The sequence below is a fragment of the Callospermophilus lateralis genome, chromosome 15 (genome assembly GCF_048772815.1).
Source record: "Callospermophilus lateralis isolate mCalLat2 chromosome 15, mCalLat2.hap1, whole genome shotgun sequence".
Lineage (NCBI taxonomy): Eukaryota > Metazoa > Chordata > Mammalia > Rodentia > Sciuridae > Callospermophilus > Callospermophilus lateralis.
The window spans coordinates 32,681,113-32,707,990 of record NC_135319.1 but is presented as its reverse complement, the minus strand read 5'-3'; the positions used below and the strand labels follow the sequence as shown (position 1 = coordinate 32,707,990).

At 32.9% G+C, this 26,878-nt stretch overlaps 2 protein-coding genes across 6 annotated transcripts in view; one reads left to right on the top strand and one right to left on the bottom strand.

Annotated features, from left to right (window-relative positions):
• The window catches only part of Fam13c (family with sequence similarity 13 member C), a 118,131-nt gene extending 107,492 nt beyond the window's left edge, over positions 1–10,639 (top strand). For 3 of the 5 annotated variants that reach the window (XM_076834299.1, XM_076834298.1, XM_076834294.1), the window contains 4 exons: positions 3,310–3,405; positions 4,690–4,889; positions 6,179–6,280; positions 9,148–10,639. In XM_076834299.1, coding sequence (XP_076690414.1) covers positions 3,310–3,405; positions 4,690–4,889; positions 6,179–6,280; positions 9,148–9,271 — 522 coding nt within the window. In that variant the 3' untranslated portion in view covers positions 9,272–10,639. The remainder of the gene's footprint in view (positions 1–3,309; positions 3,406–4,689; positions 4,890–6,178; positions 6,281–9,147) is intronic. The other 2 variants (XM_076834295.1, XM_076834296.1) reach the window with 2 other exon arrangements.
• Positions 10,640–11,189: 550 nt separating this feature from the next.
• Positions 11,190–26,878, bottom strand: part of Phyhipl (phytanoyl-CoA 2-hydroxylase interacting protein like) — a 56,277-nt gene continuing 40,588 nt past the window's right edge. Inside the window, exons 4-5 of the mRNA XM_076835056.1 lie at positions 24,382–24,499; positions 11,190–11,724 (exon numbers count right to left, since the gene is read on the bottom strand). Coding sequence (XP_076691171.1) covers positions 11,190–11,724; positions 24,382–24,499 — 653 coding nt within the window. The remainder of the gene's footprint in view (positions 11,725–24,381; positions 24,500–26,878) is intronic.

Here is a 26,878-nt window from a genome sequence, read left to right as displayed (position 1 = left end):
ATCAAATAGGCACATGCATATGAATTCTGAAGATTAAACAAAAATCTCTGAGTGCTTCAGGAGTTATCCTTATATAAATGGCAGTTATTTCTATTATTCTAAATAAATATTTGGTAGAAGCCCCTTCAAATAAATATAGTAGCCCTATAGTAAGTGAAAGTTTGAGGCCTCTAGCTAGAGAATCTAAAGTTAACTATGTAAACTTACATACTCAGTATTATTCCTGAGAGAGCAAGACACAGTATACCATGTTGTGGCTAGTCAGTTGTAAGATGAGTCCTCAGGGTGAGTCCAGAGGCTACAAGCATGTCTCTAAGGCAATATTATATATTTCCAAAGCAGCCATTCTTATTTCTGTTTCCTCAATAAACTCAGCAACATTTCATATCATCTCATTAGGTTCCATTTCTTCAAACTCAAAATGCCAGATGACTTTCATCTGGGATCCTTCCTTGCCTTATTGCTAAAATTACATTAAATATTAAAAATTTTAAAATGAAGAATGATTTCTTTTCTGGAAACACTTTTATTCTTTTTCTCAATTTTTTGTATTATTTTATATGACTAGAGTCAGAGCCCCTGCTGATGCTGATAATTCCTACAGTATTGCCTTCTTGATTCAGATATCAGCTAATGGGTAATTTCCTTACTTTTTTAGCTATGGATATTTTTTTAAAATTTCACTTCTGCACACAGGGCATTGTAGTACACCAGAAATGAATAATTCTACTTCCTTCCTAATTCTATACATTGCTAGCTCCCTATAGTATGTAACATGTATCTAACTTTTAATTTTTGTTATGTGAATGGAGGAAACCATGTTGAGTAATCTAAAACGGCCAAATAGAGTTATCCAGAGTACAAATGGATGTGCTATTTTCAAGGTAAGTATAAGCAGATAAACCACAAAGGATAATTATACTTACTTCCTACATTTTTATAGTAGAAGGATTAAAACTAAGAGGAGACTGAAGAAAGAACTTGTATAAACTTAATATGATCTAATTTGTTGATAGCTCAACAACTTTGCCTTACAAAAGCTCCTAGCCTCCTATTGCAGTAGATAATTCAGTCATCAAAGACTGGTAGAGTAGCCTAAAATTGAGATGGCTTTCCTAGAGGGAAACACTATTTAGTGGTCAGCCCAGATATTTCTTGTTGGGTCCTGGTCAGACAGTTGGAAACAAATCTGCCATAATTCTAGTACATTTACTAGTGTACTTATTTTCCTTCCTTCCCATGGAACTGATGCCAGGTATTCTTTTTCAGAAAACCACAGGAATTTAGAAACAAAATAATTCCTAATAATCCTCATAAAGGAGCTTTCTCTTAAAAGTCAGAAGGAAAACTGACATTCTCCTCTCTGAACAGTGAATGATAGAAAATTTACTCTTTAGCTTTATGAATCAAGTCCTGCCAAGATTTCTCTTTGTCTAAGAAACACATCTGAGCTGGTCACTGAACCCTCATGTTTCTCTTTGGGGATTGTTTCAGTAATGATCCTAAAAGCAAACTTATGGAGTTATTAGAGTAAAAGGTGAGTACATACATTGTATGTGTTACCCCAGTTTTAATCTTTAAGTTTTTTCAAATGGCATTTATCATTCTAACTTTTTGGTGACTCTTGTTGCATTTAGGATCAGTTTTAGCTTTTATAGAATGGGTAACATACTAAGCCTAAAATCACAAAAATCAAATTTCAAAAGAGAAGCCAATAATAGATACATAATTTTCTTAAGTGTTTTCTATAGAATATATATAAAATCCCAAATGAGATAGCAAAAAGCATTATTTCAATATTTTTTGACTTAAAGATTGAGATTTTTTCCCTCCTTCTGTCACCTCTTAAAATACCATGGAGTGCAGTTTAGTAGACTTTCTTTTTTTCTTGGAAAGGTATGTTATCACTAAGAAAATGTTTATGGAGAGACTGGGCTAGAAAACTAAAGCCTTTAGGAGTTATTTAACCCATGCTTAAGAGGCTTATACAGAGAGGTGATCTTTCTTTCTACTGAAAAAGAAAGAAAAATGCAAGAACTTCAGTTATAGCTTGTGAAATATATATGGAAAAGGACTCTAAAATTAGATTCCTTTTTGTATATAAACTTGTGTTGACAGTATGGTAGTAGGGGCTGGGTTGTTTCAGGTACTGAGAGAACTTAAAAGAATTATGTGATGTGATCTAGGCCCTCGAGAAACTTTGATTTGGGGAGATAAGACTGAAACAGAAAACAATTAAGGAAACAGTTAAGATAGAGAAGTTCAAAGAAAAGGAGATTAATATGGGCTAGAATGGTTTGTAATTGGAATGGGCAGACAGTATTCTAACTGGGAAGCTTAACTCATGGTTAAGCCATTTTCTTTTCCCTCAAGAGTCTCTTTCAAAGCCCTGCAAGACTGCTGTTTGGCAGTCTGTCGTGTGTACTTTGATAAAAAGATATCTGAATGCTTATATTTGAGCTATTTCTATCACTCCCTTTTCACTACCTGCTGGTGCAAACCAATGGCATAGAATGAAAAGGAGGCTGTGTATAGTGGACATGTAGTAAGTAAATGAGGATACAAAGGAGAAAAATCAAGGCAAATAAAGGAGTGAAGTAGACAGAAAAAAACTGATACCTATTTAAAATTTTATATACAATGTGACTTGTGGACAGTAGTGCCTAGGGATGAGTCAGATGTAGATGGGTACAAGAATCCATTAAAATACCAAGAGGCTATGGAATTTCTTAGTTGAAAGTAACTTTGGATAATCAATTGAGAATACTTCACTATTTTCAGACTGGTGTAGAAGAGACTTTGTAACCTCTTTGTTGTGTAGGTAGGAAACTGAGAGTTCAAGGAAGTAAATTGTTTTGTTCAAAATAACTTAGTTTAGTATCAGAGCTAACCAGTAAGCTAGTATATAATCATGATGAAGATACCTTCATACAGTTCATGTTTGTGATATAATCATTAAAGTCCAGATTAAATAGATATTTCAGAAGAAAAAATCAATGTATTTTTATTCTTTAAAAAAGTGATTAAGTTCTTAAAGAAGTTTCATACAATTTATGCTTTGCAGACACTTTCAGAAAGCTTTTAAAAACCATCTTTCTAGACTTAGACCTATTCTTTAAGAGACCTTTCATAGAAAAAATTGACCTCTTACTACATACAGTATCTTATAACTTCCCCTTTTCTAATTAGTATTGTATTTCAGAAATAAAGTCTTTTACTTTGAGGCTTCGAGACTTTTATTTTTGGTCAAGAAAATTGACATGTTTTTAATCTTGTATGAAAAAGGAAAAATAATTTTATGTTTTTCAGGTAACTAAGCAAGACAAGAACCTCATAAAGCCTCTTTATGACCGATACAGAATTATCAAGCAAATCTTGTCAACGCCTTCCCTTATTCCAACAATTGTAAGTCAGGATAACTATATTAACTGAAAATTTGTACTGGTGCTCTGTATTGATGTTTAGTTGGCACTGTCATAGCTAGCACTATTAGAATTGTGAAGCAGTCCTCTTGACCATATACACCACCGACACCATTGCTGTTACTTCAAAAAGCAGGAATGTCATCTTCTCTAGACTCAATATTATGACTAATAATTAGAGTTATTATGCAGCAGGAATATATAACTCTTATATATTTGAATCCAGTTCTAATGTCTGCGTCTGCTTTCATTACCTTGGATGAAGATAAAAAATGATAAATTTCAGTTTGGCATAATCTCATTTATAATACAGCTAGACAAACCAGAGCCTCTCTATTTTGCATGTATTGGTTAATTTTTCTCCTTTAATAAGAAAATTGACAGTATATTCCTTCATACAGTGCAACATTTGTTATTGTACAATTTGACTACACTATCTGAGTATATTTATTTTAATAGAAAATAGGAGTACTGACAATTGAGTTAACTAGGTTTGATAAAGAATGATATATGGGAATACTAAACTAGAAAAGCACCACAAATCCTACTTCATTAATATCAAAATAGCCACTTGGTCAAGATGTCGATATAAAAAGGATTACGTGTTTACAAATATAAATTTTAGTATACTTGAGTACATTTACAAAGAAAATAAGAGAATAATAATTTATAGTCTTTAAAGTTTTCTCATTGAGGAAACATAACTTAAAGTGGAATTTTCAGATTTCTCTACAAGAAAATCATTTGGTTGTGATAGTTATCAGAATATGTTAAGGAGGAAACCCACTTTACTTTGGTCTTCAAAGGGCTCTTCTTTGAATTCATCGATTTTTTAAGTGTCCTTTGTATCTGACCACACTGGGCCCTGACTTGGAGTATTTCTGAATGGCAAGTATCTGTAGACCATCTCATCCTAACTCCTCTCACTGGTGTGAAGCTGGAGCCCAGGTATAGGTAAAAGGGAGGAACTATTTGGCAGTACAGTCCAGTCTGGGTCATATCCTATCTGTACCTTCTCTGGCCAAGCAAATACAAATGAACTTGGTAAGTGTTTTAGCTTAGCTTGCATGCCTTTTTGCTCATTAACTTTTCCAGGTTTTTTAATACAAATGAGAAAGTTCTTGTTTGCTTCCAATTCCAGTTCTCAGTGAGCACATGGGTCACCTATGGGTTTTCATGATGTCTATTTGTGGTTCCCCTTCCCATTTTTGCATTCTCAAGAGGCATCATTTTGTGACTTTCTTCATTTAACTTTGCCTATGACAAGCAGGAAGAAGAAGACTCTGATGAAGATTGTCCACAGGGAAGCCAACAACATTCCTTACCAGATCCAGCATCTTGCCTCCCTATCAGTGACCACCTCACCTATTCTAATGAAACTGAGCCTGTTAGGGCCCTGCCACCTGATGAAAAGAAGGAAGTAAAACAACCAGCCCTCTCCATGTCCAATTTACATGAAGCAACCATGTGAGTATGAATCCTAAGTACAGAGTCTCTTTAACTTCTGGTTTGAGGTACCTTATTCATGCTTAGAAAGTTTATAATGACTATTAGGTCTCTCTAAAAGGAACTGTCCTGCAGAGAGTAGCCCTAAAAGCCTAATCTGATTGTCCTCTTAACTGGAAAATCTAGAAGACCAAAGTTATGAGGAACCACAGCTCCCAGTGAAGTTCTAAAGATGCCATAAACGTTAATATTCAATTTGCTTTAATCAGACCTCTTTTTAGCAGGCTTCTGGCAGCAGTGTAACCCTTGGCTGTGTGTGAATCAGAGCTGGCCTTTGAAGATGCTGGACCCAAAGGAGTTAAGATCCTGTTTGGGTCAACAAATATCAAATTCTATATTCTAGCCTATTACTGGAGAATCCATCTCACCTAAATGTAGGAATCCCTTAGCTTTAAGTAAATGAGTTGTTCTTTGTCTCCTAATGGATCTTTAGCTTTAAATAAATGAGTTGTTCTTTGTCTCCTAATGGATCTTCAGTCAGGAGCTATTTGTATTTTCATTAATATTATCATTACTCAGTAGCTGGCATTTTATTGATCATTTGGCCTTCTTTCATTTATACATTACAGTCCAGATTATGAGATTTTCTTAAGCATATTGTATAACCTGGTGAGTTTCTATATGCAAATTAGGATGAGGTAAGACCAAGAACCAAAATAAAAAATGAAGTTTTAATCTGTTTGGAAGTAGAAAAATCTTTTGTGTGTGTGATTGTTTTTAAAGAAAATGCCCACATATAATTTCAGATTCTCCAGATTCTCTGAAACCATATATAAGTTCTAGAATAAAAGAAAAACTTGCCATGGAACTACAGCTTTCTTCTGGGTCTTAGTTTCATTCCAAAGGGTTTTATCATCCTAACCACACTCCAGATTAAGGAAAGAATTTTCTTTAAGGTCATATCCTCCTTTGTCTCTTGTTCAGTTTATCACCCAACTGCAGATGACTATTCCTTCAAACTGTCTATTCCATGCCCTCACCACACATCGCCATTGATCTCACCATTTCTAACAATGGACTCAATCCACTTGCCTCTTTTTTGCCTTTTCTCCTTTCCCATATTTCAATTAGATAATTTCCCATGCTTTTGGGCTGCCCTATAGTTAGTGCCATACTTACTCAAGAGACTCTTATGATTCAAACACTTTTCAATCATAATATATTTATTTTTGCTGAACAGATAAGTCTGCCCATGATATCTCAATTATGTCAGTGCTCATTAGTGGAAAATATATATTTTACTGATACAGGCCTGTACTTCTTGATCATCTTCGAGAAACTAGGGCTGACAAGAAGAGATTGCGAAAAGCCCTAAGAGAATTTGAAGAACAGTTTTTTAAACAAACAGGAAGGTAAGTATGGGCAGATTTTTTTAAGTTACATTTTCCCAGATAACTGTTGTTCAAAATAAGCTATAATGTTTTGCAGACCAGTGATACTATACAAAATATAAATAACTTCCATGCCAACTTAGACTTGGAATTTTTCTAATTTAACATTCCAATAGGGCTGTTATTAGGAATGTTTTATGGGAGACTGTAGCTTTCAAGTATGACAACAAGCTTTAAGAAATTAACAATGTGCAGTGGCACATGCTTATAATCCCAACAGCTTGTGAGGCTGAGGCAGGAGGATTGCGAGTTCAAAACCAGCCTCAACAACTTAGAAAAATCCTGTTTCTAAGTAAAAATATAAAACAAGGTTGGGGATGTGTCTTAGTGGTTGAGCACCCCTAGGTTTAATCCCCGATACAAAAAAATGAACTCTAAAAAAATAAATCTCTAACTTGGCATAACCTTACTATATTGAACTTAAATTTAACTTTTAAAAACACCTACTTGATTTTTCAGCTCATATAATTTCTTTGTTCTTGGTTCTACAAGCTCTACTTATTTAATAACAATTCTTACTTTACTTTAAATATCTTCTTTAAACTCCAGGATGTGCCCCTGATTATTGCTTCAAGGATTGGTCAAAAGATCATATCCAGTCTTTCTATCCCTTAATAATTAGCTATCTCCTCTACCTATCCTCTATTTTTATGTCTCAACCTAAGTCATCTTATACATTTAATTAGTGTCTCTTAATTTTTAGTTTATCACCAACAAAATTACATATATGTAATCAGGAGATAAGTGTTACTGCTCTACTGGAAGAGATGGGGACAAATCACATAGCTAAACTGAGAGCCTCAGCTTCTACTTTTATAAGCTGAAATGATTTGACTCCTGAGATCACTTAGGAAGTTACAAATGTCAAAAGAGCATAACTGTCCCAAAAGCAAAAAGTTATTAAATGAGAGAGATAGAGATTTAAGTATTTTTTGGGGGGGTGGTTTAGAGCATAATGTATCACTGACTATAATGCTTATCTCCGTGGTATCCCTCCCCATCTAGGTATTTGTTTTTTTCTGAACTGTTTTCAGATTCAGCAGCCTGGGAGTTTCCCTGATGAAGGGACTATTTTCCAAACACACCTTGAAACATTCAAGCTTGGTCTACTTACCTTTAGTCCTTGTCAGCTTTTCCATTTCAGTTCATCAGAGAGCTATTCACTAGGAGTGGAACTATTAAGTGAGAAACTTTTTGCATTCAGAATATACGCATAATTCATTTAAGTGTTTCATCTGAAATTGTTCTTGCCAGTGAATTGCTACAAGTCTAACTTATTTTTCTGCTTATGTTAACTATGTGAGAAATGTTATATGTTAAATTTAGATGATTTGTTTTCTTCTATAAAACATTCATGCAACTTTCCCTTCAAAACATTCCTTGGAATAGTGACTTTGTCTGGGCTGTCTTCTCTATTCTGCTTTGCGAATACAGGTGACTTGCATTAAAAACTTTGATCTATGTCTTTTTAAAGGCATCCTGTGTGAATTTTTCATTTGGGGAATTATCAAGGAAGATGTTTTTGTAACCTAAATCCAAATAGTCACTGCATGACTAAATAGTCTAAACAGTTATAAAGTGGGTTCACTATAAGATGTGCATACATTCTTTTCATAACTTTGAATTCCTAAAGTAAATTTACATTTTTACCTGTTTGAACCCAGTATTCTACTTTGAAGAGTCAGAAAATTCCTAAGGTGTTGGTAGTCCTGCCCTAGTGGATTTACAGTGCTACACCGCATGCCCTTTGACATTTGAAGGTTAATTTTTTGTGTTCTACATACAGCTTTCTATTGTATCTCTGAGTCCTAAACCCACTTCTGATATACCTGTATTTGGTTATGAAGTTGCATGCCCCCTTGTGGTGACAGCATTTCATCTAAATATAAAAGTGGTAATTTATTACAATTAAAATCAAAACAGTTGAATGTCTAAGAAATATGAACTGTAATTTTGTTTTCCTACAGTATTTTATTGGGAAGGCCTAACCATCCATAAAGTAAAACAACAATGCAAATGATGACTAAAAGTTTTATGGCACCATAAAAGTTCTCAGTAATAGTATATTACATATGTATAAAAATTTATGCATTGTTACATATCCCAGTAGAATTAGTGTGAAGAGAACAAATTCAATTTGGACAGATAAATTACTTCACTCAATGAACAGCTTAGTGATTCTACTACACATTAGCAGAGACGGGCATTATAATTATAAGAAAACTTGGAGATGTTTCAAGTTTGTAACCATTGGGGGTGTATTTTCTTGTCACCACATATTTATGAACTATTTGTGATCAGATTTCTCTAGGGTTTTCAGGTTGACAATTTTAATAACTTTAAGACTGAACATTCTGCATAGGCATTGGCCTTTGGCAAATAGTGGGGGGACAACTAGGAAAGGACTAGCCTTTGTTTTTCCTCAGAATTTTCACTTACCCTATTGTTATACAACTAAGCACTAGATAGAATAACTGACATTCAAATCCTCCAAGGGAATTATTTATAAACATGGAAGAGTAAGTGAAGCTGAAGAATGGGTAAAGACGACTATGCAAAAACCAAGCGGAAGCTAGCTGCTACCTTGTACTTTCATGTATGAATTATAAAAGTATATGTAATGGGGGCTGGGGATGTGGCTTAAGCGGTAGCATGCTCGCCTGGCATGCGTGAGTCACTAGGTTTGATCCTCAGCACCACATACAATTAAGATAAAGATGTTGTGTCCACCGAAAACAAAAATAAATATTTAAAAAATTCTCTTAAAAAAAGTATATGTAATGACTTGGTTCACTGTAAACAAATAGATCATCTTTTCTGTTTTGCAGAAGTCCACAAAAAGAAGATAGGATACCAATGGCAGACGAGTACTATGAATACAAGCACATAAAAGCCAAACTGAGATTACTAGAAGTCCTTATCAGCAAGCAAGATGTGGCCAAAACTATTTGAGGTTCAGGAAATGTCTATGATCACTTTCACCCAAGATAAGGTCAAGTGTATTTCTCTCTACCACTCTTGCTAAGTAGTTTTGACATACTGAAAATGGAAGCACTTTAGCTGTAGTATTAGCTATTTTTAAGATGGGATAATAAGTGTAATTATATATGAGAAGGAATTTAAATGGGGGAAACATGCAACAGGTAACCATCTAACTGAGGGGGAAAAAATTGAGCCTCCTCCATTCCAAGAAGAAAACTCAGTCAATATAATTATTTCAAAATGCATCCAATATTTTGTCAAATCCAAATAGTATAGTTGGGCTACATTTGATAGGGAAAATTTATTAGTGTCCAAAGATTGTTTATATTGATGTATGGAAAAAAGCATGTTTGTTTTGTTTTTCCCATGAGGAAAACAAATTCTGCTTTTTGTGAAAGACAGCTAGCACAAAAAATAATTTATTTGAAATTTCTAATCAGCTTTTAAGTGATACAACATTGACTACCTTGTCCCTTAAGTATGTTAGGCTTTCAATATCCTAGAATATACTAGAGTGTGTCACTGCTAATTTTTTAATTTCTATATAAAAATAGCACATTATTTTATGTTATTTGAATTTTACATCTGGTTACCAAAGTTCATTCTGATAGCATGTACTTTGTGAATTATCTTTTGTCTATAACTGACAGATGTTTATATTAATAAAATTTTAAAATAGGTATTTTGGATAGATGTGTCTGCAGTATATAATCTAATGTGATCATAGTATTATTGCTAATCTTTTGTTTACAATAACTAAAAATTATATAACTATTTTTCCATTGGGAATATGCATTTTTCTTAATGTTCCAAGGTATATACTTTGTAATGTGAAAAATTTTTCTCATGCACTGTAGTGATTCATTCTATATAAAAATGGAAGGTTTGGAAATTGTTATAACACCTTGGCAAAGAAGCCAGAATATTTTATTTGGTTCATCAACATCAGTGTATATTGTTTTGTTATTTTGTACTAAATTGCTTTTTTATAAAAACAAGTAAAAGGTTGACATTTTTCTCTCATGTACCAATCATTTCTATTTTATGTAATGTTTAAGCATGAAGAAATTCACATTTTCATATAGTTTGGATGAGAATATTGATGATTTCAGAAGCAGACTATTTCAGAGGCTCGTTTTCTCTGTATATTTCATAACTTTTATGAATGAGAATAATGTCCTTCATAAATTTGTTTAATTGAAGTCATCTACTTGTAACAGGACAAATACACAACTATTTGAGGTTTACAAATTACATCTTTGATAAGGGAAATGGTTTCGTGACATGTATACAATTGCTATTAAAATGTAACTATATATTCTATATGATTGTAAATATTTTATACAACAATACAAATAAAATATTTTTCTATTATATTTATTATGTTGAAACACAGTAGTTGTTTCCTGTTAGCTAATATAAATAACATAAATAACACTGTCAAACAACAAGTTGGAAGTGCTGACAATTCTAGGCTTCAAGATTTAACTCATGCTGCAATTACACCCTTTCATGCGGTTTGGAGTTATCCCAATATTTGTTCAGTAGATTAAAATGAATGCACATTTAAACACCATTTATAAGCCATTATTTTGTATTTTGCTAAAGCGGTCTATAATTGTTTTGTTATGTTTGGCATAAAGTAAAAATAAAAACATTGCAGCATCTAGGCAAAGTGTCAGAAGGAAAACATCATTGAAAGTAGTGGGAAAGGTGGGGAATAGGAAACACTAAAACAGCTCTGAATGAAATTTGAAAAGTGGTAGTTTACTTTTGGTGATAGCGGCATGTGCATGCTTCAGTGGAAAACATCTGATGATAAAAATGGATAACAGAGAATGGTCCTAAGGGAAGAAAAGGGGCTGAGTAAGAATAAGAAAAGTGGGCATTAACGTCCAACACTGATATTACAGGTTTTGCAGCTGGGATCTTTCTTTGCATTTGCAGTAGACAAACTCATGAGCTGATGACCAGTGATTTCTGCCACGGTGCCCAGAGAAAGATCCACAGGGTCAGTAAAAATGACTTCTAAAATGACATCCTGGGCATGGTGGTAAACCAGCACCCCATCTTCTTCTGTACAGGTCAAAAATTTATTATCCTTGGAATTGAGTTGCGGAAGGCGCAGCTTACAAAATTCATCTCCTGGTGATCCCACAGGGGCAATAACAAGAATCACATAATGATAAGCAGTGTACATACAGTAGAAGTCCCCAAAGTATAGGTTAGTGTTGGGGTTAAAAAGTTTTTCCGCTGCAATCTCAAACCTGTATCTTCCATAAGGTGAATCCTGGGGTGGCTTCCCAGTATTGAATTCAGTGCTGCAGCTGAAGAAGATGCCTTCTAATTTTCCACTGATAGGAGAGCCATGGCTACCACTGTTATCCTTGACAGAGGGCTGCATAGCATTCCCATGGTGTTCTCTGGAAGAAAAAAAGAAATGGTAATTTTAGTATAATAGTGGTAAACTTATTGATTTATATGTATCAATGATCCAGGTATAAGTCTTTTACTGTCAAAGGCCTGATTGCTTACACTACTATTAGACCAAGAGAATGCATCTTTTTCTATCCTTGAACCAAACTAAGGATGATCTACTACAAACTTGGAGATATTTGACACAATAAATTTCCTTGACAGAAAAAAAAAGGAAACCAAAAGCAAACAAGAATAGCTATTCTCATATAAAGACTTTAAATTTAAAAATGTCAAAGGAGGTCATTATATAATGAAAAAACAATCACTTTGGTAAGAAGAAAATTGTAAAAATACATGTACCCCATATGGGACGACTCAAATATATAAAGCAAATATTAGATCCAAAGGGAAAGACAGATTCTAATACAGTAATAGATGGGGACTTCAATACCCTACTTTCTTCAATGGACAGATATGACAGGAAGTCAAAAACTAAACATTTGAAATGAACCATAGTACAGAACCAATCAACCTAACAGTTACAGAAATTTCATCCAAGTGCAGCAGAATACACGTTCTTATCAGTACATGGAATATTTTCCAGAATAAATCATATATAAGGCCACAAATCAAGTCTCAATAAATTTTAAGAATCTGAATTCATATCATGTATCTTCTCAGACAAGAAAACTATAAATCAACAATAGTAATGGAAAGTATGCAAATACATGGAAATTGAATAATGTGTGTCTATATGACCAAGAGGTAGAAAGAGAAAATAGAAATTAAAGGACAAAAAAATTAAAAATAATATATCAAAATATGTGGGATATAGCAAAAGCAGTAAAGGAAAGCTTACAGAAATAAATGTATACATCAAAAACCCCCCACAAAAACAAAAAAAAACAGTTCTCTAATAACCTAACAGTTCACCTCAAGAACTTAAAGAACAAATGAAACCCAAATTAGTAGAAATAAATAATATCAGAGCAGAAGAAAAAATAAAAACAAAAATCCCAAAAGATCAATGAAGTAGGTTTTTTTTAAAAAGTATAAACAAAATTGACAAACCTTTGACTACACTAAGAAAAAAAAGAAGACCCAAATAACTAAAACCAGAGATGGAAAAGGAGATATTACAAGTGATACTACAGAAATACTAAGAACAATTATATGTAAACAAACCCCTGGGAAACCTAGAAGCAAAGAATAAATACATGAACACATACAATCTACTAATATTGAGTTAGAAAGAAACAAAATCTAAAAAGATCACTAATGAGATAGAAGCAGTAATCAAAACTCCCATCTAAAAAATGGCCAGGGCCTGATGGTTTTAATGCTGAAGAACTAATTCCAATTCTTCTTAAACTATTCAAAACAAAAGGAACTTTGCCAAACTCTTTACAAGGCCAGCATTACGCTGATATCAAAATATAAAATACAAAAGAAAACTAGAATCATATCCCTGATGAACATACATGAAAAAATTCTCAATAAAATACTAGCAAAGTGAATTCAATAGTACATTAAGCAGATCATATACCAGGATTAAATGCAATTCATCCCAGGGATGCAAGGATGGTTAAACACATGCAAACTAACACGCAATAAAACACAACAGAATGAAGGGGAAAAAAAAAAAACATGATCATTTGAAAACATGAAGAAATAACATTTGACTCAACATCTCTTCACAGTAAAAACTCTCAAGTAAGGTATAGAAGGAACATACCTCAAAATACTAAAGGGCATATATGAAAAACCCACAGTCAATATCACTGAATGGGTAAAGCTGAAAGTGTTTCTTCAAAGATTAGGAACAAGTCAAGGTGTCCACTTTTACCACCTCTATAATATAGTAGCGGAAATCTTAGGAAGAGTAATTAGGCAAGAGAAATAAAGGGCATCCAAATTAGAAAAGAAGAAATTAAATTATCCATGTTTGTAGATGACATGATTTTATACACAGAAAAACCTAAATACTTCATCAAAAAGCTGTTAGCACATTTGAATGAATTCAATAAAGTTGCAGGATAAAAAATTAACAAAACATGAACATTTTTATGCCAATAATGAAAATGCTGAAAAAGAAATTAAGAAAGCAGTCATATTCACAACAGCTACAAAAAAATTAGAAATTTAATGTAGTAAATGATATCTATAATAAAAATTATAAAACCTTGTGAATGAAATTATAGAAGACAAAAAATGGAAAAATTATACAGTGTTCATGGATTAGAATAATATTGTCAAAATGATCTTAATACCATCATAAAGGAATCTGTAGTTTCAATGCAATTTCCATCAAAATACCAAAGCCTATTCACAGAAATAGAAGAAAAAAATCCTCAAATTCACAGGGAACTACAAAAGACTCAAAGCAATCAGGAGGGAGAAACACCAATATATTATCATTATTATTTGTGGTGCTGGGGATTGAACCAGGGCTTTGTGTGCTATATCCCCAGTCCACCACTATTATATGAGTAGAAAAACAATGATCCTGGCATAAGAAAGATTCATTAACCAATAGAACAGCATTAGAAAACCCCAAAATTAATCCATGTTCATAAAGCCAACTTATTTTTGACAAAGGCACCAAGAACATATAATAAAGAAAAGACTGCCTTGCAATAAATGGTGCTGACAAAATTGTATATATACATGCTGCTGAGTGAAACTATATCCTTTCCTCACACTGTACCCCAAAATTAACTCTAAATGAATCAAAGACCTAAATGTAAAACCTGAAACTATGAAATAAGAAAACATAGGGGAAACACTTCAAAATATTGTATAGGCAATGGTTTTTCAGATAGGAACCACAAAAGCACAGGCAACAAAAGTGAAAGTAGATAGGATTGTGTTAAGTTTAAGAAGTTTCTGCACAGCAAAGGACATAATCAACAGAACTGAGAAAACCTACAGAATGGGAGAGTATCTGTGAACAATTCATATGATAGGGGATTAATATCCAGGATATATAAGAAACAACAACCCCCCCCCAAAAAAAATAATCCAATTAAAATGGCAAAAGAGCTAAACAGATACTTCTCAAAAAGAAGACATACAAATGGTCAATGAATATATTAAAAAAACACTCAATCCAATTATCAGGGAAACACAAATCAAAACCACAAGGTGGTATCTCACCCTACTAAAAAGGGCTATTGTCAAAAAGACAAAAACTAACAAATGCAGACAAGGGTGCAGAGAAAGGAGAAAGCTTATATACTGCTGGTGGGAATGAAAACTAGTAGTCATTGCTAAAAACAGTATGCAGATTCCTCAAAAAACTCAGAACTGGTATATGATCCAGCAATTCCAATACTGGGTACACGGCCAAAGAAGATGAAATCATTCTATCAAAAAATACTTAACACTCCCATGTATGTATGTATGTATGTATGTATGTATGTACGTACGTACGTACTTTTGGAACTGGGGATTGAACACAGGGGTACTTTATCACTGAGCTATATCCCTAGCCCTTTTTATTTTGAGAAAGTGTCTTACTAAATTGCCCAGGCAGGTAGAAAATTTATGATCTGCCTGCCTTAGCCTCCTGAGTCAAGTCACTGGGATTACAGGCATGAACTACACCATACTCGGCCCATGTATATTTTAAAACTATTTTATATTGGTGGATTAAAATCACACATATTTATTGTTACCTATTCATATATGCACACAACATAATTTGGGAAATTTAATTTCTCATACCACCTCACTTTCTCCCTTTCTCCCTGCAGTTGTCTTCTTCCACTCTACTGGTTTCCTTTCTGTTTTCAGATGATTCCCTTTCATACACATATTTTTACCTTTTTTTTTCTCTATAGTTTCCACAAATGAGAGAAAACATATGACCCTTAACTAAGTTTAGTTTATTTCACTTAACATAATGTTCTCAAGTTCTATTCATTTTCCCATAAATGACATTTTCTTCTTCATGTCGGAATGAAGCTCCATTGTGTATATAAATCACATTTTCTTTATCCATTCATCTGTTGACAGACACCTAGGCTGTTCCACAATTTTTTTGTGTGTGAAATATGCTATTATAACCATAGGTATGTATATATCACTATAGTATGCTGATTTTTAATTCTTTAGGATAAATATCAAGGAGTGGTATACCTGGGTCACATGGTAGTTTCATTCCTGATCTTTTGAGATACCTCCATACTGATTTCTGCAGTGGTTGTACTAATTTAAGTCTCACCAACAGCATCTGAATGCTCCTTTTACTGTTCCTATCCTTACTAGCATTCATTATTATTTGTAGTCTTGATGATCATCATTGTAACTAGAGTGAGATGAAATCAGTATCATTTTGATTTGCATTTTCTTAACTGCAAAAGATGTTAAACATTTTCTTATATATTTTCTGGCCTTTTGTATTTCTTTTGTATAGTTCATTTGGCTATTTATAGATTATATTGTTTTTTGGTGTTTTTGAGTTCTTTATATATTCTTGATATTAATCCTGTGTCAGAAGAGTAGCTAGCAGTTTCTCCCATTCTATAGGCTCTCTTTTCATGCTCTTAATCATTTCCTTTGCTGTGCATAAGCATTTTAATTTGATGGCATTCCATTTGTTAATTTCTCATATACTTCCTGAGCTTTAGAAGTCCTACTGAGGAAGTCATTGTCTATACCTATATATTGGAGTGTTGACTCTACTTTTTTTTTTCCAGCGGTTTACAGTCTTATTCCTACCATTTTGACCCATTCTGAGTTGACTTTTGTGCAAGGTGAGGGTTAGGGATCTAGTTTCTTTCTTCTACATATGAATATCTAGTTTTTCCAGCACAATTTGTTTAAAAGTCTGTCTTTTTCCCCAACATATTTTTAGCACCTTTGCCAAGGATCCGGAGACTATATCTGTATCATCCCCATGCTTATTGCAGCATTATTCACAAATACCTAAAATATAGTATCAATCTAGATACCCATCAGTGGATGCATGATAAAGAAAGTATTGTATACACACATAACAGAATATTATTCAGCCATAAAAAGAATGAAATTTTACCATTAGTAGCAACATGGATGAAACTGGAGGTTTATGTGAAGTATGACACAAGAAAACAAATATGTGTTCTCACTCATTTGGAGAAGTTAAAACTTGATCTTGTCAAAGAATGTAATGGAATAGTGGTCACTAGAAACTAGGAAGGCAGAAGAGAGGAAGAATGCAAAGAAGTTCAACAAGAGAAATCAAAACATAGAAAGGAAGAATTAGTTGTTGTTGTTATTTTTTCTATGACACAGTAGTGTAACTATTGATTAAAACAATCTATATTTCCAAATGACTAGAAAAGTATAAAATTCCCAACACATGAAACGATTAATGTTAAAGAGATGGAAATGCTTATTACCCTGGTTTGAGTATTACACATTGTGCACATGCATCTAATTCTCATAATGTATCCTCATAAAGATGAACAAATAAGTATCAATAAAGAATTTTAAAAAGAATAAAGGATGTTTATTATAGTTTGTAACAGCAAGAAAAAAAAATCAGTTGATGGTACCTCCATACTATGGAATACAAGGTAGAATTAAAATAGTTAAGATCTGCTTTTTTTGTAAGATATATATTCTATTTATAGATAAGATTCAGTACTGTGTATATATTAATCATCTCAATTATCTCCTTTATTTTTTTTATTTGTTTTACTTAGTTACACATGACAATACAATGATCTTGACATATCATACATTTGAATCAGATGAGATAGAACCCAAGGGTGTTTAACCACTGGGCCACATCCCCAGCCTATCTATCTATCTATCTATCTATCTATCTATCTATCTATCTATTTATTAGAGACAGGGTCTCATTGAGTTGCTTAGGGCCTTGCTTAATTGCTGAGGCTGGCTTTGAACTTGCAATCTTCCTGCCTTAACCTTGTGAGTTGCTGGGATTGCAGGCTAATTTACCATGCCTGGCAAGATATGCATTTTTGAAGCAAGTTCTAAAACCATATTTATAAGTCCACTTATGTAGAATGAGAACCCTAACCATTTACACATGTCAGTGTATAGCAAAAGCCCTGGGAGTATTCCCAACACATTGTTCAAGTGATTACCTAAGGGGAAAAGAGTTGAGAAAATGAAGCTAAAGACAGACTTTCACATTTAGTCTCCATACTTCTGTCTAAAGAGCCTATATAATTGTATTAGTTGCATAATTTAAAAATCGACTAAACAAAAAAGTAACAAATGAGTGCTGTCCATGTATATTGGCATAAAAGTATTTTGTTTGGCTTTTTTTTTAACTATGCACAGTTTACAAATCAAGTTTATCTTCCTTGAATTTTGCTTTCAACACTCATGGTTATTTTACCTCATTCCCAGATGTATTCTTCACCTTTCTTACCTACCACTGTGGCCTGAAGACTCTATCATCCAATTCTTTGTCCTTTGGTCTCTCCATTTCAGTTATACCAATGGGAGATACCAGAAGATCTGGTGTGTAAGGAGGTAAATCCTTCGATGTCTCTCTTACTTCATGTTTCGGGGCCTTGTGGTTCTGGCTTGGTAGGGTTCTTCTAGAACTACATCTCTCTGTCCACTACTACTCTTGCTGGATTGACTCCCTACTCATTCTGTTTCCAAGAATGGTCTTAACTTCTGATTGTTTCTGGTTGTTTTATTATGCCTTATTAGTTGCTTAACCCTGCAACCACCTTTGTGAGTGGTGGTTTTGTTAAATTTCCCCCAGAATTCCTTGAGCATGTCTTTTTCTTGCTATTCCTACCAGTATGACTTGAAATGAAAAGTTCAAGCTACCAATGAAGCAAAGAAAGATTTCCCTAATCACCATGCTTCTTAAAGAGTTTGTGAGCCAGTGAGGTATGCTCAGGATCTGCCAATGACTTTAGAATAGGAATGGTCTTAAATTCCATCACCTGAAAACTACCTAGGGAACTTATTAAAAAATGAAGATTCAAGAAAAGACCAAGACTCGTGGATAGGAAAACAAGGAGGCATAAGAAATACATGCATTGTGATAGCATGTAGCCTATATTTCACTCCGTTGTTCTTTCTTTCTTCTGATGTTCTAAGATTTCTTCTTTAATTATTTTGTTCCTGTCTTACCAACTCCCTCTTACCATTCTTTAGGTTAGGTATGCTGGCAACAAATTCTCTTAGTTTTTCTTCATCTAAGTATGTCTTTTTTTTTAATTTTTTATTTTTATTTTTATTTTATTTTTTTTATTAATTTTTATTGTAGGTTCTTTATTCCCCATTATTCTTATAGAATTTTTTCACTTCAAATAGGATTCTTGGTTACTTGAAAATACTGTGCCACTTCTGGCTTCAATGGTTTCTGGTAATGGTATCAGTCCAACTATTCTTTTCCCTACAGATAGGGGCCCCTCTTACCACTTTGAATTTTTTTTTTCTTTTTCTTCAGTTTTCAGGTGATTCTGATATGTCTTGGCATGGGTTTGTTTGGATTTATCTAATTTGAGGTTTTCTCAGTTTGAATCTGTAGGTTTAGGTTGTTTTCTAAATTTGAGGGATATTCCAGATACATCAATGCATACTTTTTAGTCCCATTTTCTTTTTTTCCTTGATACTAAACACATAAATACTAGATCTGCTATAGTTTCACATGTCCATTATGTTCTGGCAAATAGAATACAAAAATATATCAAAAAGATAGTGCCATCATGATAAAGTGGGGTTCATCCCAAAGATGCAAGGTTTGTTCAACACATGGAAATCAATAAACATAATTCATAACATCAATAGACTTAAAAACAAGAGCCATATGATCATCTCAACAGATAAGAGAAAAACCATTTGACGAATTGTAGCAGTGCTTCATGATCTAAACAAGAGAAAAATCTATTGTAAAAGTCACATATGCTAAACCCAAGGCCAACATCATTCTAAATGGCAAAAAATTGAAAGCATTCCCTCTAAGAACTAGAAGAAGACAAGGATGCCCTCTTTCACCACTTTTTTCATCATCATCCATGAAACTCTAGCCAGAGCAATTAGAAGAAAGAAATTAAAGAGATACGAACAGAAAAAGAAGAACTCAAACTATCACTCTTTGCCCACAACATGATTCTATATTTAGAAGACTCAAAAATTTTCACCAGAATATTTCTAAAACTAATGAATGAATTCAGCAAAGGAGCAGGATATAAAATTAACACCCATATCTGGGCATGATGGTGCACACTTGTAATTTCGGCAGCTTGGGAGGCTGAGGCAGGAGGATCAAGAGTTCAAAGCCAGCCTCAGCAAAAGTGAGGTAAGCAAAAGAAAGCAACTCAGTGAGATGAGTTCAACCCTCAGAACCAAAAAAAAAAACAAAAAACAAAAAAAAAAATTAACACCCATAAATAAAATGCATTCCTATACATAAGTGGTAAATCCACTAAAAAACAAATTAGAAAATCTACCCCATTCATAATAGCCTAAAAAAATAAAATAATTGGGAATCAATCTAACAAAAGAGGTGAAAGATACTTAAAAAAAAAAACTGAAGACAGAAAGATCTCCATGGTCTTGGATAGGCAGAATTAACATTGTGAAAATGGTCATACTACCAAGAATGCTATACAGATTTAATGCAATTCCTATTAAAATCCCAAAGACATTCTTCATAGACATAGAAATAGAAAAAGCAATCATGAAATTCATTTGGAAAAATAAGAGACCCAGGATAGCCAAAGCAATTCTTAGCAAGAAAAATGAAGCAGTAGGCATCACGATGACAGATTTTAATTAAAGTATAAAGCCATAGTAGCAAAAATGGCATGGTATTAGTACCAAAACAAACATGTAGACAAATGGTACAGAATAGAAGACATAGAGACAAATCCATATAAATACAGTTATCTCATATTAGACAAAGGAGCCAAAAACATACATTGAGAAAAGATAGCTTCTTCAACAAATGGTTCTGGGAAAACTGGAAATTCAGCAAAATGAAATTAGATCCCTATCTCTCACCCTGCACAAAACTCAACTCTAAGTAGATCACAGACCTAGCTAGGCACTATAACAGAGAACCTTGTACCTAATAGAAGAAAAAGTGGGCCCAAATCTTTACCATGTCGGCTTGGGAACTGACTTCCTTAATAAGATTCCCGAAGCACAAGAAGTAAAATCAAGAATCAATAAATGGGATGGATTCAAATTAAAAAGCTTCTTCACAGCAAAGGAAACAATCAAGAATATGAAGAGAGGAACTAAAAAATGGGAGAAAAAACTTTACCACATGTACCTCAGATACAGCACTAATCTTCAGGATATGTTAAGAATTCAAAAAACTTAACACCAAAAAAAAAAAACCCACAAATAACCCAATCAATAAATTGGCTAAGGAACTAAAAAGATACTTCCCATAAGAAGAAATACAATCGATTAACAAATATATGAAAAAAAAGTTCAACATTTCTAGCAGTTAAAGAAATGCAAATCAAAACTACACTGAGACTTCATTTCACTCCAGTCAGAATGGCAACTGCCATGTATACAAGCAACAATAAATGTTGGCTAGGATGTAGGGAAAAAGGTACACTCATACATTTCCATTGGGACTGCAAATTGGTATAACCACTATACAAAGCAGTATGAAGATTTCTCAGAAAACTTGAAATGGAACCACCATTTGACCCAGTTATCCCCCTGCTGTTTTTTTTAAAAATATTTCTTTTTTAGTTGTAGTTGAACACAATATCTTTATTTCACTTATTTATTTTTATGTGGTGCTGAGGATGGAACACAGGGTCTCGCACGTGAAAGGTGAGCCTTCTACCACTGAGCCACATCCCAGCCCCCACCCCCAGCTCTGTTTATACCCAAAGGACTTAAGATCAGCATACTACAGTGACACAGCCACATCAAAGTTTATAGCAGCTCAATTCACAATAGCTAAACTGTGAATCAACCTAGGTGCCCTTCAATTGATGAAGGGGTAAAGAAAATGTGGTATACATTCCAGACTTAAATTATACTACAGAGCCATAGTAGCAAAAACAGCATAGTATTGACACCAAAACAGACATGTAGATCAATAAATCCACATAAATAAAAGTTATCCCATATTAGACAAAGGTGGTATATATTCCCAATGGAATATTACTCAGCCTTAGAGAAGAATGAAATTCTGCAGCGCTATCCATTTGCCTGTTAGTGGATGGAGCTAGAGAATATCATGCTCAGCAAAACAAGCCATTCCCAATGAACCAAAAGTCCAATGTTTTCTGATATGCGGATGCTAATTCACAGTAAGGGGGTGGGTGGATAGAGGTACTTTGGATTAGACAGACGGGAGTGAAGGGAGGTGAGTGGGTATGGGGGAAGGAAGGGTAGCAGAATGAATTGGACATTATTATCCTATGTACATATATGATTACATGACCAGTATAATTCTACATCATACACAACCAGAAGAATGAAAAATTATGCTCCATTTACGCATGATGTGTTGAAATACATTCTACTGTCAAGTATAACTAATTAGAACAAATAAAAAAAGAAACTCAACTACATAAAAAGCATCATAGAATTAACAAGTGAAAGTGAATTAAAAACTTGATTTTACATGTGACAAAAAAAAAAAAGTAAAGAAAACATAGTTAACTCATCCCTGTGTTGTTTATCCAGTTCCAGAATACCTGGTTGGTCTACCTTCTTCCTTTTACTTTGCAAAATTTAATATTTCTTTTATATATAATGCCCCAAATTTTTAGTTGTCCTTAGTAAAAAGAATATGGAAATGTGTGTCTTTTTCATTTTGCCCCTGATCAAAATTTGTTACCTTTGTTTCATTTTCATTAATAAAATTCATATGCCCTTCATAAAGAGCCACAAGCGCAACTATATGAAATAACAACAGCAGAAAATATATAAATAGGAATTCAAGTTAGGGAATGAGACCTACTATTAATGACAGAGCCTCAACTTTAAGGTTATATGGAATCTGACACCAAAAATATAAGAATTCCTGCACATACCTACTGATCTTATTGAATTCTTGAAAATAAAATTTCAGATACAGTAAGGAATTTAAGGACAATTAAGCTATCTATTGAAAATGAACAGCAGTAACAGGTAAAGTCTTATTTTTCATTTAAAGTAAGGGAAAACAATATTCACTTTGAAATTCTTTTCAAGAAGAGATCAAAATGAGTTCATTTCTTATAGTTTAAATCAGACTTTAGGTTTTTTCCCCAAAAATAATGATTTGGAAAGTTTATCAGGTAATTGAAAGGTTCCACCATATTTAAGCCTCTGAATAAGATTATGACATTTTAAATGGACTCTAACTAAGAAGATGTGTCCTAACTAAAATTCATAGCATAAGATGAATACCAAGATCTGCCGAGATAAAGGTTTTTTAATAAACCATCATTAAGAAACAATGTTGAAAGATTCTATCAATTCCTTCACAATGTATACTTATTTATATGTACTGCTTGAAAATATAATTTACATGGATTTTACTACTATAATTACAGGAAATCCATCAAAGGCAAATTTTCTTCATAATAAAAACATCTTTCATGTTACAATTTGGAATCATATCATGCCATGTGTACATCAACTTTATGCATTTTCCATATGCTATTTATCCCTTTTACTTCTTGGGAGAATTTTTGAAAACAGATGAAGCAAGTATGGAAGGCCAGTTCCCATCTGAAGGACAAATAAAATTGTAGAGAAACACTGACCTCCAGTGGCCATCTAAAATTGACATCAACAATACCAGGAAAATAAACCTAGTACCATGATCTTGATTTAAGAGAAACAGAAATATAAAGAAAACAGAAAGAATGCCAAAGCTTCCTAAATTTTTTCATATATAGTCCTGTCAACTTAAGAATCCTCTGAAGTCTAAAGCGAGACCAGGGCTTTTAAAAATGACAAAATTATAGTGTGATTTCTGTATAAAATTTTAGAACCAACATAGCACTTGTCATTTTGAAATCCTTAGTCTCACTTTAAGACATATATCTGCTTGTTTATGTTCTTGAAATTGTCTTCTACAAATATGAAAATGTTGCAAGTATTAAAACTACCTATGGGATAGAGTTCTATTAACTTCTTGAGAATTGCTTCAAGGGATTGAAATAGGGGATCTTTAAAAATCCAGTTGAAATCACTACAATTCAAAAGTAAACAAAAGAGATTGTTCTCATGAATAATTAATTTGCACTAATGATTAAGAGCTTTCCACTCTGGAGAAAGTCTGAAAATCCCATCTGAATTATCATAATAATTCATGACATAGTCTTTTTTTCTTATCCTCTCATTTCAATGTCTTAAAGAAATCCACAAAAAGGGAAGAACATTTGGTAGTGTGAAGCAGAGGACATTTGAGTTAGTGGGATTTGCAGGAATATGTATAATAAATACTCATCAATCTAAATACCGGATTTAAGACATTCCAGTCAAATAGACCAGAATTGTTATATGATCATGGAAAGCAATCTAAGTGATGTGGGGGGAAAATCATTATATGATTTTTTTCATTTAATTTTTCTGAGAAATAAAAGTCAGTATAATTAACTATTTAAAAAAGAAATCTGGAATTCCAATTTTATAAAACTAGAGTAATGGGAAACATGAGCCTAGAATCTTAATCATTTTTAGTTAAAAAACACCAATTTTTTTATTCTTACCGAACATAGTCAAAATATTCTTTGTGCTGGTTACGATAAAAAACAGAAAATTTAAGCATACGTCCTGCAATCACTTCAGCCTTCTCCAATAGTTGTGTTAGATGAACTTTTGAATAGTCTGTAATAAAAAAAGTCTTTTTATTTAAAATATAGCACCAAAAATATCAGTTACATACTTAATTAGAAATTATTAATAATTACCTTCAGAGAATTCAACTAAATAAACAGTAATTGCAATTTATAAAAAACAAACATACATTCACTGTCCTTGTGTGGCACATTTTTCTTTAAACAAGTGCTCTACCACTGAGCTACATCTCTATCCCCTTGTTATGGTTAATATTGTTTCTTAGAATATCCTTGTATTTTTTTACTCTTTGAAATTGAATATCCTGAAACAAACTTATGTTCAATATAAGTCTTCATAACCCAATTAATGTCCATCAGCACTATAGCAACTTTTCTACAATAAGTTGATAAACTGAATGAAAAAAATTTATAATCTGTAAGCAATCAGCAAAGTAGAAATAATCTTAATTTATTTTCTAAACCTCTGAGGTTCATAAGATAGACTAAATATGGCTGTTTTAATGATGTAAAAATTGAGGCTCATCAAAGTTAAATGATTTTGCTCAGTGTTCATATAGCCAGTAACTTTGAGACTCCATTTCTGGCTCATACATGTCTCTGAGTACAAAAGACTCTTGAAAATCTAGTACAACTCTTAAAATTATTTGATACTTCTTTTTTTTTTGATACTTCTTAATAAGCTTTTTGTTTTGAAAATTGAGAATTACTTCAAACACCTGCAGCAGAAACTAAGGAAACTTTTGGTCTATAAAGGTTACTTAGAGTTTCTAAACAGACCAACCTAGTTAAAGTGCTCATGGCAGAATTTGTTTACTTACTCTGTACAGCTCAACCAGCATTTATTTATATTAAAATGTACTATATACAAAGCACTATGCAAAATTAAATAATCAGATTAAAAAGATAAAAATATATTTTTCCCTTCAAAGAACTAATGATCAATAGGAGATAAATATTGTTTTAAATAGTCAATAATGACATTATTATAGTGAGTATTGTTTTATCTCTGTTACATACTAGAAGTAGATTAGTCTGTGGTATTCTATTTTATATGATTGTATCATATTGTATTTCCAATACCTTGTAAAGTGCCTAACTCACAGTATGGGCTCAATAAATGATATGTGAATTAATGTCAAGATTAAATGACAATTATTCACAATAGCTTTTTTAAAATATAAGAGACCAAGTTATAAATAAAGTTTATAAGAAACAGTCCCCAAATAAACTGATAAACTCAAATTACAGCTTTGAACAGCTTCAGTTCCTCTTAGATTTTACTTACAAAAATAAAAAGGCAAAATAATGTATAGAAATTGTTGTGGTTCACTTAAAAGCAGGCAGTTTCTCTATAATTTTTAGGAGAATTATGCGATGTACATAATAGCTACAGGGAGATTCCACTTTAAATGAAAACAAAATAAAAAAAGAATTTTCCTTCATACATATAGAAATAACAACATGCACTTATATAGTTGAACAGAATGAATACATGTGCATGTGTGTGCATTTGTATGCATGTGTGTGCATGTGTGCTATTTCTGAACTGGAAGGATCTCCTTAAACTAAAAAAGAAACAATATTTCAAACCTTTCTCTAATGTCATATGGGATTTTAGCAAATAAATTTTAGCTCCTTTTAGTGACAAATACCTGATACTGTTTCATTTGTCATAGAGAAAACTGCATTATAAGTTGAATATCCCTTATCCAAAATGCTTGACACCAGAGTATTTCAAATTTCAGAGTTTTCTGGATTTTGGAATATTTGCATATACTTTACTGATTGAGCATTCCCACTCCCCAAACCTAAAATGCTCAAAAATTCAAAAACATCAGTATTAAAAAATGTTCCAGATTTCAGATCAGGGATACTCAAACTGTGTGACACAATGGAAAAAGAGGTTGTGCCTTTTTGTCTTAGATTAAAGCAGATTCCTTACATCAGATTTCTTAATGCCAAATGGTTATTAAGGTACTTTTTAATAAAGAAAAGACACACAAACAGGACACTAGTTTAAAGCTATCTTTTCCTTAAGCTCTTCCACTACTCAAGTGAAAAATCCAACTGTTATTGAGACCTGCCTCAATTCCCCTATATTAGAGAAGTATATTTCTGTCTTCCTTCCTTCAATATCTGTGAAAATCAAAGAATAAAAAGAAGAAAATGAAGTTCAAAATATGATGAGTATATTATCAAACTGCATGGATTTTTATTTATAAAGTTTTCATTCTAAATAATATCAAACTATATATGCAGCAAAAAAGTGATTTGGTGACATCACTCAAGTTTGAGAACTGAGAACTTCAGTTCCCTTCAATCAATACGATATTGTTCATTCTGTTATACAATGCTACTGACAATGAAAAACTAACCTATGCAATACATATTCACTTCATAGTTACAA